The 14,286-nt window shown below is 41.7% G+C and overlaps 1 protein-coding gene and 15 non-coding genes across 16 annotated transcripts; all 16 read right to left on the bottom strand.

The window, feature by feature from the left end:
- Positions 1-207: 207 nt before the first annotated feature.
- On the bottom strand, positions 208-398 carry LOC123472737. The gene has a single exon (XR_006647217.1). It is a non-coding gene; the product is annotated as a U2 spliceosomal RNA (small nuclear RNA).
- Positions 399-1,040: 642 nt separating this feature from the next.
- On the bottom strand, positions 1,041-1,263 carry LOC123472818. Its single transcript, XR_006647282.1, has one exon. It is a non-coding gene; the product is annotated as a small nucleolar RNA U3 (small nucleolar RNA).
- A 1,230-nt stretch (positions 1,264-2,493) lies between these two features.
- On the bottom strand, positions 2,494-2,615 carry LOC123472944. Its single transcript, XR_006647405.1, has one exon. It is a non-coding gene; the product is annotated as a U5 spliceosomal RNA (small nuclear RNA).
- Positions 2,616-3,108: 493 nt separating this feature from the next.
- Positions 3,109-3,250, bottom strand: LOC123472873. Its single transcript, XR_006647336.1, has one exon. It is a non-coding gene; the product is annotated as a U4 spliceosomal RNA (small nuclear RNA).
- A 392-nt stretch (positions 3,251-3,642) lies between these two features.
- On the bottom strand, positions 3,643-3,731 carry Trnah-gug. Its single transcript is given in 2 exon segments — positions 3,643-3,677; positions 3,695-3,731. It is a non-coding gene; the product is annotated as a tRNA-His (tRNA).
- Positions 3,732-3,841: 110 nt separating this feature from the next.
- Positions 3,842-3,960, bottom strand: LOC123472996. The gene has a single exon (XR_006647462.1). It is a non-coding gene; the product is annotated as a 5S ribosomal RNA (ribosomal RNA).
- Positions 3,961-4,234: 274 nt separating this feature from the next.
- On the bottom strand, positions 4,235-4,398 carry LOC123472683. The gene has a single exon (XR_006647164.1). It is a non-coding gene; the product is annotated as a U1 spliceosomal RNA (small nuclear RNA).
- Positions 4,399-5,027: 629 nt separating this feature from the next.
- LOC123472756 lies at positions 5,028-5,218 on the bottom strand. Its single transcript, XR_006647236.1, has one exon. It is a non-coding gene; the product is annotated as a U2 spliceosomal RNA (small nuclear RNA).
- A 646-nt stretch (positions 5,219-5,864) lies between these two features.
- Positions 5,865-6,087, bottom strand: LOC123472817. The gene has a single exon (XR_006647281.1). It is a non-coding gene; the product is annotated as a small nucleolar RNA U3 (small nucleolar RNA).
- Positions 6,088-7,321: 1,234 nt separating this feature from the next.
- LOC123472935 lies at positions 7,322-7,440 on the bottom strand. The gene has a single exon (XR_006647396.1). It is a non-coding gene; the product is annotated as a U5 spliceosomal RNA (small nuclear RNA).
- A 493-nt stretch (positions 7,441-7,933) lies between these two features.
- LOC123472872 lies at positions 7,934-8,075 on the bottom strand. Its single transcript, XR_006647335.1, has one exon. It is a non-coding gene; the product is annotated as a U4 spliceosomal RNA (small nuclear RNA).
- Positions 8,076-8,467: 392 nt separating this feature from the next.
- Trnah-gug lies at positions 8,468-8,556 on the bottom strand. Its single transcript is given in 2 exon segments — positions 8,468-8,502; positions 8,520-8,556. It is a non-coding gene; the product is annotated as a tRNA-His (tRNA).
- Positions 8,557-8,668: 112 nt separating this feature from the next.
- Positions 8,669-8,787, bottom strand: LOC123472985. The gene has a single exon (XR_006647449.1). It is a non-coding gene; the product is annotated as a 5S ribosomal RNA (ribosomal RNA).
- Positions 8,788-9,066: 279 nt separating this feature from the next.
- LOC123472681 lies at positions 9,067-9,230 on the bottom strand. Its single transcript, XR_006647162.1, has one exon. It is a non-coding gene; the product is annotated as a U1 spliceosomal RNA (small nuclear RNA).
- Positions 9,231-9,860: 630 nt separating this feature from the next.
- LOC116933348 lies at positions 9,861-10,054 on the bottom strand. Its single transcript, XR_004400062.2, has one exon. It is a non-coding gene; the product is annotated as a U2 spliceosomal RNA (small nuclear RNA).
- LOC123466505 lies at positions 10,009-13,433 on the bottom strand. The gene has a single exon (XM_045173640.1). It carries the CDS (start codon positions 13,352-13,354, stop codon positions 10,133-10,135), a length of 3,222 nt encoding a protein of 1,073 aa, XP_045029575.1. The 5' UTR covers positions 13,355-13,433; the 3' UTR covers positions 10,009-10,132.
- Between the last annotated feature and the right edge of the window lie 853 nt (positions 13,434-14,286).

Raw genomic sequence — 14,286 nt, 5'->3', positions numbered from 1 at the left:
AATTATTTAACCATGTTCCATACTTAGTGAAAGCTGTCGAAAGATACATCTCCAGCAGCCATATGACTTTCGATGGAATAGTGATATGTTGAGGATAAGAAAATATGTAGATATCGTATTTATGTCAGTTTTTCCACCTCATAATGATGCGAGATTAATAGAGAAGAGCACTTATAAATTTATTTAATTCAGTAAAACATCCCTTTTAAGGGGTGAGCCGAGCCCGGAGGTACTGCAATACCGGGTCAACCCGTGGCAGGATCAATGCAAGCATTGACATCCCACCGAATTCCAAAAATCAGTTTAATATTCTGGGGTTCATTTGAACCCGTATCAGATATTAAGCTGATAAGAACAGATACTACACTTTGATCTTAGCCAAAAGGCCGAGAAGCGATAACTGAAACTCAAGTTACTGGGTGTTATATGCCATACGGATCTCGAAAATATGGCTGATGAACAAAAGAGCAAACCACTATCGAAAAACGAAGAAAGTCACCAGGAAACCAGGCTGTTGCTAGAACCCTGCCTGGCACTGTTGAAGGCCAATACAACTCATTAGTTTTTATCTTCTCTTTTGATACAAATAGGTTATTAGGCTAAACGGTTCCAATATTATATTATATGTGAAGCTGGTGATTGCAGTGCACTATCCGTTTGAGTCAATCAACTCCACCTAGTAGCAAACTCTGCACACTCTGCACACGCATCAGAAAACATGCTGGATAGAATCCTTGGAATACGTAACGCAGCTGTTTTTGCAGCAACCAAGTTAATGTTACGCAGAGACAACAACGAACAACAGGAAGAAATGTTACGTGAAGACATTAGTGAACGTCACATGTTTGAAATACTACGCCTGCCAATGTGCGAAATTCTTATTAAAGGGCACAGGATTCGATCAATGAAATCTACACATGGAAACGTTAGCTATTTTGATATCGATAACACGAAACGCTAAAGAAGCGAGGCAATTGGATTTAACGTTTTACGGATATCAGAGGAATCAGTAAGTTCATTTTTCTATGCTTTGCTAAATTACCGCTCTGAAAACGCCGGTTTCCTTCCAGTGTGCCACAAGGGAACACCGGAAACGGTCCTCAATGGCTACGAGCAGATACCACGCAAGTGGCTACGATCGCAACCTGTTTCACTCTCAGAAGCCAGCGTCATTACTCGTCATCGCGGGTTGATTGGAGAAATGTTTCTGGTGGGAAACAAGTCAAGATATACTACAGAAATGATCCTGTGAAGTATGATCTTAAAGATGAAATAAATTTGCAAGAGAATAAATCGATTATGCAAAATGAAACAGCATTAATGATTCTATTCGTAAAATTACGTGGTTTTTATCGTTAACGAGTTCGTCCTAGAAGTGAATTATGTGGAAAAGCGCTACACAACGACACGGCGCGTTGTGTTCATTCAATACAAACAGCTGAAATGGCGAAACAACGACGGTATTTAGAGCACGGCGGAAATTAAAAGCAGTTTGTTGAGGGTCACTCGCCAATTTCTTATATCGCGCTTCATCCAAGAAATACAATCGATCGTCAGACATTAATACTTCAGCTGGATGTGTGGCACGCATCTGTAATCCTGCTTCTGGGAGGCTTGATAGTGTGGATGACTTGAGACGAGGATTCCTACTTCGTGACCGTGCATGTTGATCAGGCGTCCGCACTAAGTTGGGCATCAACATGGACCCATTGAAGGAATTTAATGGGTGCAGGTTAGCTAAGGAGGAGCAAAACGGGCCAGGAAGGAAACTAAGCAGCCAAAAGTTCCCGTGTCGAGCAGTAGTAGGATCGCGCCCGTGAATGTACGCGACATGAATTAGCCTCGACAAAACAGTCAAACCTCTTTCTTTTTATTTCTATTAAGGAAAGAATGGGTTTCAATGGGTTGGTTTCTGCTTCAAAAGTGAAATACTGCCACAACAATAAGCTCCACCCTAAATCTCTAAATCTAAAATATTGCAATTGGGTAAAAGAGTGAAAGCTCAAGTGATTGGCATGATTGCATCTGAATATCAACCCGCTCCGTTAAGCTCAATAACGATTCACTGTTACTGTCACAGCCCAAAGCTAATACTGAATAATAATCTGAATACCTAAACGTTCAATTGCAATTGAAGTTTCTATGCGGCCATCGGGCGCTTCGCGCCCTCGGCCGCGTTTTCAACTTGTGCGTATGGAACGGTGGTGTTTGCATACAATTTTAATGATTTGGAAAAGCATGAAATGGAGGGACCTGAATACTTATATGTTGAACTGCATCTAAAGTTTGCGGCCATCGGGCGCTTCGCGCCCTCGGCCGCGTTTTCAACCAACTTCAACGGATCGCTAAGATGGCGGTGTAATTTACCTTTTGTTGATAAACATGAAATGGAGGAATCTTAATATTCTTTTATTCTCCAATTACATTGGAAATATTCTGCTTTCACTACTTTACTGACTTAATAACGAGAATTTATTTATTTATATTTGAGGTGCCCAGTCTAAGGACCAGGCGTTCGAAAAATAAGTCATATAGACTCATCAGTGCTCCTAACCACGGAAATCTTTAGTAAAAGGCGAAAGATTTATCCGGGTATTGATTAGAAACCAGAGTGATTAACAACTGAAATCAGTTGGTCTTTCTTCATTTCCCAACTTCATACCACTTTGGTAAAGTCACGGCAATAAACAGACATATTCAACCGTAATGCGACGACTATTTTCTGTTAGATTTGAAACAGTCACTAAAAACCTTCATGCTGTATAAAGCTCATGTAAAAATAGTTTCCTCTTTTGATTTTCAACTGAGTTAACTTAAGCTGAGTGAAACATAAACGAAGTCTAAGGCAAACGGGGTGGGTAAGCTGAATTGGGAAAGGTGACGAAACCTATTTATTCTGCAAGTCCTTTAGTTTTTTTCTTTGTTGTATAGGGGTGGGGGGGGATCCATCCGCTAAGTTGAACAAACACGATTCTATAGACAGAAATTCAGGTTTCCCAACCTTTGATATATGTGGGATTGATTAACCAATCGCTTACTAAAGGGTAATCAAACAGACAACAGTAAACAATAACTGAACACAGTGTTAACGTTCTTTAAGAGAATCTGCTCCTGCTGGAGCTGTCAAAAATTGCCGACAACAAAGAATGTTTCACTTCATCGTGGCGGGGTATTGGTTAAAGTTTTCAACTAGCAATAATCACACCTCGGGAGACCCTCATTGGTTATGATATTGCCACTGCGCAAAGCTAAATTTCACATGAGAGAGCCCTACTACTTGAACCTTTTTCTTGTCGATTCCGCACGGACGTTGACACCAACAACATCAGGCAAGGTACTGCTTCTTCGATTAAACTAATCATTTTGCTGCTTTCAGTTTTACACTCACATACCTATAAAGAATATAGTTCATTTTACGAATATTTCACATGTTGCCATACAACACCGTTGAGTAGTAAAATTCATGCAAATTACAATGCTTTTCGCCAGCTCAAGTGAACGCACAGGAATTGTTTCAGTTTACAGGTCAAATTTGCTGAACCCATTCCCGTTTACTTAACCATAAAATCAGTAAAAACCTACAACAACTGAACGAAAATTACTCAGTTGCTATCTCATTGTGCTTTTCCACTAGCTTTGAAATGCCGTGACCAGGATTCGAACCTGGGTTACTACGGTTTTACGCTATCAGACCCCACAACGTAGGGTCCTAACCACTAGACGATCACGGCCAAATTACAACGTTTCCACACACGTAAACGTTTCCACACAATCAAATTGAGGATCATAAATATATTGTGTTGGTCATGTTAAAATCTGAATAAATTGAAAAAAGAAACGATGCCAACAGCATCCCGTATTCCCAAGCGGTCACCCATCCAAGTACTAACGGGACCCGACGTAGCTTAACTTCCGGGAGCTGACGAGACCGGGTGAGTTCTACGTGGTATGGCCGTTGACAGTATTGAATGTAAAATTTACAACGCATATGTCTGAATCGTTGTTGGCGTACATCAATTATCACAAAGTATCCGCCATTTTTACGTTTAAGCATCATAAGTGACTTTCTTATCGGGCTTGACAAATGCAATCTTTGCGTTTCGTTTAATGGTTTGCATATTTAAATGAAGAATAACGCCTTTAATGCAGTGGTTTTGATCACACGGTGACTGATTTACCAAGTGAAAAGTATTCGTCCAAGTCTGGTTCAGTTAGTATTATAGATTCTGCTGCTCAGGGGACGGCGCGAACGCAGTCCCCCACTACCAAAAATTGTACTCCCGAGTTAATCACATTTGGATTAATCGCAAGGGTCAGCCCATCCTTAGTGCAATGGAAAGGCCTCACCCTGGAGGAACCACCTTGGTGATCATGGTTGCCTCTGAGCCAGGTAAGTATGACTTTTTGTAAATACTTGGCGATTACTCATAGTTTTTTGGTAGACAAACAATAACGACGAAGTACACTAAATCATAGAGCTCAACAAAGAACTATCGCACGTGGAATTACGCATAAAACTGAAAGATGGGATTGAGCATAGTTGATCCTATAAAGCTCTTATTTAGAAAATCGAAAACTTACAGCCATTTCTGGGTTAGAAGAGAAAATGCTCTCATTTGGGAAAACTTCTTCCTCCCAAATGGAGACGTCGAATTGCACTGTTTTTTCGTCTATACTGCTCAACTGATCTAAACAACAATATTCATGAGAGACATGTCTGCATGTCAGATTGCCGTACAATCAATTAAACTAGAACCAATTTGAATGGTTAGCTCTAAATAAAACTCGTTCCCTTTGAGGGACATAACTTGTTGGGCTGCAATTATTTAACCATGTTCCATACTTAGTGAAAGCTGTCGAAAGATACATTTCCAGCAGCCAAATGACTTTCGATGGAATAGTGATATGTTGAGGATAAGAAAATATGTAGATATCGTATTTATGTCAGTTTTTCCACCTCATAATGATGCGAGATTAATAGAGAAGAGCACTTATAAATTGATTTAATTCAGTAAAACATCCCTTTTAAGGGGTGAGCCGAGCCCGGAGGTACTGCAATACCGGGTCAACCCGTGGCAGGATCAATGCAAGCATTGACTTCCCACCGAATTCCAAAAATCAGTTTAATATTCTGGGGTTCATTTGAACCCGTATCAGATATTAAGCTGATAAGAACAGATACTACACTTTGATCTTAGCCAAAAGGCCGAGAAGCGATAACTGAAACTCAAGTTACTGGGTGTTATATGCCATACGGATCTCGAAAATATGGCTGATGAACAAAAAGAGCAAACCACTATCGCAAAAACGAAGAAAGTCACCAGGAAACCAGGCTGTTGCTAGAACCCTGCCTGGCACTGTTCGAAGGCCAATACAACTCATTAGTTTTTATCTTCTCTTTTGATACAAATAGGTTATTAGGCTAAACGGTTCCAATATTATATTATATGTGAAGCTGGTGATTGCAGTGCACTATCCGTTTGAGTCAATCAACTCCACCTAGTAGCAAACTCTGCACACTCTGCACAACGCATCAGAAAACATGCTGGATAGAATCCTTGGAATACGTAACGCAGCTGTTTTTGCAGCAACCAAGTTAATGTTACGCAGAGACAACAACGAACAACAGGAAGAAATGTTACGTGAAGACATTAGTGAACGTCACATGTTTGAAATACTACGCCTGCCAATGTGCGAAATTCTTATTAAAGGGCACAGGATTCGATCAATGAAATCTACACATGGAAACGTTAGCTATTTTGATATCGATAACACGAAACGCTAAAGAGGCGAGGCAATTGGGTTTAACGTTTTACGGATATCAGAGGAATCAGTAAGTTCATTTTTCTATGCTTTGCTAAATTACCGCTCTGAAAACGCCGGTTTCCTTCCAGTGTGCCACAAGGGAACACCGGAAACGGTCCTCAATGGCTACGAGCAGATACCACGCAAGTGGCTACGATCGCAACCTGTTTCACTCTCAGAAGCCAGCGTCATTACTCGTCATCGCGGGTTGATTGGAGAAATGTTTCTGGTGGGAAACAAGTCAAGATATACTACAGAAATGATCCTGTGAAGTATGATCTTAAAGATGAAATAAATTTGCAAGAGAATAAATCGATTATGCAAAATGAAACAACATTAATTATTCTATTCGTAAAATTACGTGGTTTTTATCGTTAACGAGTTCGTCCTAGAAGTGAATTATGTGGAAAAGCGCTACACAACGACACGGCGCGTTGTGTTCATTCAATACAAACAGCTGAAATGGCGAAACAACGACGGTATTTAGAGCACGGCGGAAATTAAAAGCAGTTTGTTGAGGGTCACTCGCCAATTTCTTATATCGCGCTTCATCCAAGAAATACAATCGGTCGTCAGACATTAATACTTCAGCTGGATGTGTGGCACGCATCTGTAATCCTGCTTCTGGGAGGCTTGATAGTGTGGATGACTTGAGACGAGGATTCCTACTTCGTGACCGTGCATGTTGATCAGGCGTCCGCACTAAGTTGGGCATCAACATGGACCCATTGAAGGAATTTAATGGGTGCAGGTTAGCTAAGGAGGAGCAAAACGGGCCAGGAAGGAAACTAAGCAGCCAAAAGTTCCCGTGTCGAGCAGTAGTAGGATCGCGCCCGTGAATGTACGCGACATGAATTAGCCTCGACAAAACAGTCAAACCTCTTTCTTTTTATTTCTATTAAGGAAAGAATGGGTTTCAATGGGTTGGTTTCTACTTCAAAAGTGAAATACTGCCACAACAATAAGCTCCACCCTAAATCTCTAAATCTAAAATATTGCAATTGGGTAAAAGAGTGAAAGCTCAAGTGATTGGCATGATTGCATCTGAATATCAACCCGCTCCGTTAAGCTCAATAACGATTCACTGTTACTGTCACAGCCCAAAGCTAATACTGAATAATAATCTGAATACCTAAATGTTGAATTGCAATTGAAGTTTCTATGCGGCCATCGGGCGCTTCGCGCCCTCGGCCGCGTTTTCAACTTGTGCGTATGGAACGGTGGTGTTTGCATACAATTTTAATGATTTGGAAAAGCATGAAATGGAGGGACCTGAATACTTATATGTTGAACTGCATCTAAAGTTTGCGGCCATCGGGCGCTTCGCGCCCTCGGCCGCGTTTTCAACCAACTTCAACGGATCGCTAAGATGGCGGTGTAATTTACCTTTTGTTGATAAACATGAAATGGAGGAATCTTAATATTCTTTTATTCTCCAATTACATTGAAAATATTCTGCTTTCACTACTTTACTGACTTAATAACGAGAATTTATTTATTTATATTTGAGGTGCCCAGTCTAAAGGACCAGGCGTTCGAAAAATAAGTCATATAGACTCATCAGTGCTCCTAACCACGGAAATCTTTAGTAAAAGGCGAAAGATTTATCCGGGTATTGATTAGAAACCAGAGTGATTAACAACTGAAATCAGTTGGTCTTTCTTCATTTCCCAACTTCATACCACTTTGGTAAAGTCACGGCAATAAACAGACATATTCTAACCGTAATGCGACGACTATTTTCTGTTAGATTTGAAACAGTCACTAAAAACCTTCATGCTGTATAAAGCTCATGTAAAAATAGTTTCCTCTTTTGATTTTCAACTGAGTTAACTTAAGCTGAGTGAAACATAAACGAAGTCTAAGGCAAACGGGGTGGGTAAGCTGAATTGGGAAAGGTGACGAAACCTATTTGTTCTGCAAGTCCTTTAGTTTTTTTCTTTGTTGTATAGGGGTGGGGGGATCCATCCGCTAAGTTGAACAAACACGATTCTATAGACAGAAATTCAGGTTTCCCAACCTTTGATATATGTGGGATTGATTAACCAATCGCTTACTAAAGGGTGATCAAACAGGACAACAGTAAACAATAACCGAACACAGTGTTAACGTTCTTTAAGAGAATCTGCTCCTGCTGGAGCTGTCAAAAATTGCCGACAACAAAGAATGTTTCACTTCATCGTGGCGGGGTATTGGTTAAAGTTTTCAACTAGCAATAATCACACCTCGGGAGACCCTCATTGGTTATGATATTGCCACTGCGCAAAGCTAAATTTCCCATGAGAGAGCCCTACTACTTGAACCTTTTTCTTGTCGATTCCGCACGGACGTTGACACCAACAAGCATCAGGCAAGGTACTGCTTCTCGATTAAACTAATCATTTTGCTGCTTTCAGTTTTACACTCACATACCTATAAAGAATATAGTTCATTTTACGAATATTTCACATGTTGCCATACAACACCGTTGAGTAGTAAAATTCATGCAAATTACAATGCATTTCACCAGCTCAAGTGAACGCACAGGAATTGTTTCAGTTTACAGGTCAAATTTGCTGAACCCATTCCCGTTTACTTAACCATAAAATCAGTAAAAACCTACAACAACTGAACGAAAATTACGCAGTTGCTATCTCATTGTGCTTTTCCACTAGCTTTGAAATGCCGTGACCAGGATTCGAACCTGGGTTACTACGGTTTTACGCTATCAGACCCCACAACGTAGGGTCCTAACCACTAGACGATCACGGCCAAATTGACAACGTTTCAATACACGTTAACGTTTCCACACAATCAACATTGTGGATAATAAATATATGGTGTTGGTTATGTTAAAATCTGACTAAAGTGAAAAAAGAAACGATGCCAACAGCATCCCGTATTCCCAAGCGGTCACCCATCCAAGTACTAACGGGACCCGACGTAGCTTAACTTCCGGGAGCTGACGAGACCGGGTGAGTTCTACGTGGTATGGCCGTTGACAGTATTGAATGTAAAATTTACAACGCATATGTCTGAATCGTTGTTGGCGTACATCAATTATCACAAAGTATCCGCCTTTTTTACGTTTAAGCATCATAAGTGACTTTCTTATCGGGCTTGACCAATGATGCAATCTTTGCGTTTCGTTTAATGGTTTGCATATTTAAATGAAGAATAACGCCTTTAATGCAGTGGTTTTGATCGCACACGGTGACTGATTTACCAAGTGAAAAGTATTCGTTCAAGTCTGGTTCAGTTAGTATTATAGATTCTGCTGCTCAGGGGACGGCGCGAACGCAGTCCCCCACTACCAAAAATTGTACTCCCGAGTTAATCACATTTGGATTAATCGCAAGGGTCAGCCCATCCTTAGTGCAATGGAAAGGCCTCACCCTGGAGGAACCACCTTAGTGATCATGGTTGCCTCTGAGCCAGGTAAGTATGACTTTTGTAAATACTTGGCGATTACTCATAGTTTTTTGGTAGACAAACAATAACGACGAAGTACACTAAATCATAGAGCTCAACAAAGAACTATCGCACAGTGGAATTACGTATAAAACTGAAAAATGGGATTGAGCATAGTTGATCCTATAAAGCTCTTATTTAGAAAATGGAAAACCTACAGCCATTTCTGGGTTAGAAGAGAAATGCTCCCATTTGGGAAAACTTCTTCCTCCCAAATGGAGACGTCGAATTGCGCTGTTTTTTCGTCTTTACTGCTCAACTGATCTAAACAACAATATTCATGAGAGACATGTCTGCATGTCAGATTGCCGTACAATCAATTAAACTAGAACCCAATTTGAATGGTTAGCTCTAAATAAAACTCGTTCCCTTTGAGGGACACAACTTGTTGGGCTGCAATTATTTAACCATGTTCCATACTTAGTGAAAGCTGTCGAAAGATACATTTCCAGCAGCCAAATGACTTCCGATGGAATAGTGATAGGTTGAGGATAAGAAAATATGTTGATATAGTGTTTATGTCATTTTTTCCACCTCATAATGATGCGAGATACATAAGAGAAGAGCACTTATAAATTTATTTAATTCAGTAAAACATCCCTTTTAAGGGGTGAGCCGAGCCCGGAGGTACTGCAATACCGGGTCAACCCGTGGCAGGATCAATGCAAGCATTGATATCCCACCGAATTCCAAAAATCAGTTTAATATTCTGGGGTTCATTTGAACCCGTATCAGATATTAAGCTGATAAGAACAGATTTTATGCTTTGTATTTTCCAATGGACTGGGAATAAAGCTGTATACAATTATGTTTTTACATTAATATGTAAAGGGAAAAAGTTCGCGAGACGACGTGTCAACGCTACGTTAAAAAACCCTTAAAGAGAATGTTGCAGAAGACTGTTGTCTTCTGTTTCTTCATCTTCTTCGGGCGGTGGATCGCTTCCTTCTGTTTGATAGGCCAAGTGCTTTGCTATTATTCTGGTCGTTCCTTGTATGGCCAAGAGTTTCATCTTCCTCTTCAGGTTGTTCCATCGTCTTCCAGGAATGCTGAGGGCTAGAGATATGGCGTCGTTGCTCGGAAGCCAGGACCCGAGAGAACCAACGACTAGAGGAAGTACAGATCCAAGGTCTTTGTACTTCTCTATCTTCTTATTCCTTGCCCTCTCTAACCCTTCTGCACTGCTGAGTGGCACCGTCACGTCAATAATGATAGCTGGGTTCGTCGATGTTACGACGATGTCAGGTCGCATTCCGGTGGAGTCAATTGCCCGATTGACGGAAACGGAGTGGCCGAGCGCCTCCGCTTCTGTCACCATTAGATCTAAGATAGAATTATGTCTATTAATGGATAGAGCTGAATTGACTTGGCAACAGCAGACGACATGGTCTGTTGTTTCCAATTTGCCACAACCAAGACGACATGTCTTGTTTGTGGACTTAGATCCTGGACACCCTCTAACTGGAAGTCTTCCAAGTCTGGCTTGGTGGAGGTAGTGCCATTCTTGAAATGTTAGAGGTGTTCTGCAGGAGATGAGTGCTGCTGTGTCCTTCGCCATGTCGAGTGCAAGCCCCGTTGCAACCTTCCCTTGTTGCTCTGACAGTAGCCTTGACGTCCATCTTCCTCTCAGGGCGGTTCGGAGTCCTCTGACTGCTTTCAGGGAAATGCAAGAGATGTCATCGGCGATGATTTTGGAGTACTGTTCGCCGGATACATCAATCTTGATCCTCTTCAAGTGGCCAGCTGCCCTCCTCGAACGCGTCCAGAGGTTCATGGATGCTCCTCCATGTCTTATGGCACCAAGTCCTTTGTCCATTGACCCTGCCAAGTATTCATTAATTGGTATGGGGAATGGTACTTCTCTCTTTCCGTATCCTAGTCGTATTGTCTCCTCCAGTTGCGCCATAGCCACTTCGCTAACGGACTTGTCCTCGCTGTCTAGGAGTTGCATCGCTCTAGCTATGGTCCAGATATCAGCCTCCTCGGTCAAAGGAAGCATTCCAAGCCCCCCAACTCTTCTGTCTGCGTAGAAGAAAGCTGTGTTAGACGAGATAGGGACGTTGGCAACTCTGCGTAGAAAATCTCTGCATGCGACATCCAGGTCGTAGAGAGCACCCTTTTCCACCCTTCCTGACGCCAGATGATGAGACAGCGATGGTAGAAGACAACTCCTGTATACTTCTAACTTCTGCCAGGGAGCTAAACCAGAATCTGCTACTTTAATTAAGTTTTGAGCTAAAGAGGTGGTTGGACGAAAGGTCAGGCGAGCTCCTAGAGGTGTTCCTAGGTAGTCCTCTTGATCGTCTTCTGCCAGGGGTCTGATTTCGGCGTCTCCGATTTTCAGCGAGTTGTCTGTAACAGATTTTCCGTTAATAAGTGTTAAGGACGTGCACTTACCTGGATTGAACTTCAAGCCTAGCGAGGTTGCCGTGTCCTCTACGGCATTGAGAGTTCTTTGCGTTTCTCGGATTGACGATCCTACAATGGCAATATCGTCCGCATATGCTGTAGTTGAGACCCTAGCTTGAAACGCTGAGAATCCGGGGTTATTTGATTTTGCCGTCCGTATGATGGGTTCAGCTGCCAGGTTGAATACCACGCTGCTTAATGGGTCGCCTTGTCGAACACCAGCCGTTGGATGAATCTGCACGGAATCTTGCCCAACAGCAAACTCCATGATGTTGTTTGAGTAGATATCGCTTAGGATGCGACGAAGCTCAGCTGGTATTGGTAGACTCTGAAATAGACAATTTAAAATTGGGTGAGGAATGGATCCAAAAGCATTGGAGAGGTCCAACCAGGCAATCACCATCTCCCTCTTGGACTGTTTCGCCTGTTCGATAACAGTGTGAAGGAGATGTGTGTGTTCCTGGATGCCTCGAACACCTGGTAGAAACCCTTTTTGCTCTGACGAAATCCATCCTAGCTTCGTCGCAGTTGACATTATTCTTGAGGACAAAATTCCTGAGAAGATCTTGTACATTGTCGGAAGAAGGGATATTGGCCGAAAGTTCCCATAATCTGAGGAGTCACCTTTCTTGTATATCGGAACGGTCCTCGAGGTCTTCCAGCAAGCTGGAATCCCATAAGTCCATACCGCGCGGTAGATGGAAGCTAGGAGATGACCGCTTGTGTCCAGTGCACGAAGGTGCCGATATTCCAATCCGCCGTCTCGTCCAGGCGCGGTGTTGCAAGCTTTACCGAGTCTATGCTTGATTTCTTCTGGACTTGGAGGTGAGGAAAGAATTCTGAGCTCTTCAGATGTTGGGTTCTTCCATTCACATCTGTCGAAATGGGCTCTCGCGCAGTCAACCTGGTTAGTTGATGGTGGTGTTTGGGAGTAGGTTGATTCGAGGAAAGCAGCAGCCAAATCCTTGGTTCCCGTGTAGCCAATGGATTCCTCTTCTAATATTTTCCTTACGGCTCTGCGAGGATAGAGTGAGTAGAGGCGTTGAAGTTTGCCTTTTTCCTCTGCTGCCTTTCTTCCTGAACGCCTTATTTTTTGTTGTTGTCGATTTTGGTTGCGATGGCTTCTTGTCCTCTCTGTTGGTGTTGTTTGTCTTCTTGGTGCGGAGATTGTGTCTTCCGGTTTCGTTGAAAGCCTAAGCCACTCAACTGTGCATTCACGGAGGAGGGAATCAAGACCCTGCAGGGAGGTGCACAATTCTATCCTTGAAGCCCACAACCCCCTAAACTCGTCTTCTGTTCCCGCTACGTCGACGGTAGATACTGAGTTCACAAGTTGGCTAGGAGATGATAAGGGGGAGGAAAAGGAAGTGTTTCGACTCGAACTAGAAGTGGAAGCCGGAGAACTAAGGGGTGTTTGGCTCGGATTAGGTGTTGGAATACGCAATGGTGAAGGGGACTGGAGATTAGGCTCTAGGTTAAGGATGATTGGTGGTGATATCTGGTGGGAAGCAATAGAACTTTGTGTAGTTGACGGGGTGGAACTACTGGAGATTAAGGAATTTCTTATGGATGCAAGAGAGAGGGTGGGTGAATGTGGTAAGTTTGTTGAGAGCAAAGGGTTGGTAGAGGATATTGATGAATTAGGCGTGGTTTGTTGTGGGATTCTATGTACTTTATAGTGCTCTCTCATGGCATGCCCTTCTAGTATGACGTTGCACGCTCTGCATTTCCATTTCCTTTTAGTGGACAAACCGTGTTCGCGCGCTATATGGTGTTCAAAAAATTTTGGTTTTTTTTTTTTTTTTTTTTTTTTTTTATGGGGGGGGGGGGGTTTTTTTTTTTTTTTAGGGGGGGGGGGGGGGGGGTTTTTTTTTTTTTTTTTTTTTTTTTTTTTGGGGGTTTTTTTTTTTGGGGGGTGTTTTTTTTTTGGGGGTTTTTTTGTAAAAAGGTTGGTTTTTTTTGGTTTTTTTTTTTTTTTTAAAAATTTTTTTGCACAATTGGCAAAAATATTTTGTAACAACGATCAAGCCATGTTTTAATTTTAAATGATCTACTGCATTTTTAACATGAGTCTTAGAACCATATCTACCACTTGAAAAAAAAAAATTTTTAAAAAAAAAGGGGGGGGAAAGAAAATTAAGGATCCCATCTACGCAGTTATAGAAAAACAACTCGCTTAACGCCTCCGTCAACATTAGCGTAACATTGTTTTTTTTTTTTTTTTTTTAAAAAAAAAACGAAAGGTTAGGCCAGACAGTCAAGTGTCTGGTTTTCTGAAGGTTAAGGTAAAGTCAGACAGTCAAATATCTTGTTTTTGGGGTAGGTTACTGAAGGTCAGTGGTAAAGGTGGGTGTGAGTTTAGCCTAATTTAAGGAAAGGGCAATTTAGACAGCTAAAATGATTTTAAATTTAAAAATGTTCAAAGTTTAAAAAAAAACAATTTCAAGATATGAATCTATGTTTACAATTACTAGCAAAAGATTTTACAGTTTAATAATACAGCCAATTTGTGAACTTGTTAGTATGTGGGCCTAACCGTGACGCACGTGTGGGGAATATGAAAAACGAGATGGGAATTGACGGCCGGATTGAATACCGGAAGACCGACGTCACAATTAACGC

Source organism: Daphnia magna, linkage group LG5 (assembly GCF_020631705.1).
Source record: "Daphnia magna isolate NIES linkage group LG5, ASM2063170v1.1, whole genome shotgun sequence".
Classification (NCBI taxonomy): Eukaryota; Metazoa; Arthropoda; class Branchiopoda; order Diplostraca; family Daphniidae; genus Daphnia; species Daphnia magna.
This window is presented reverse-complemented; position numbering and strand designations above follow the sequence as displayed.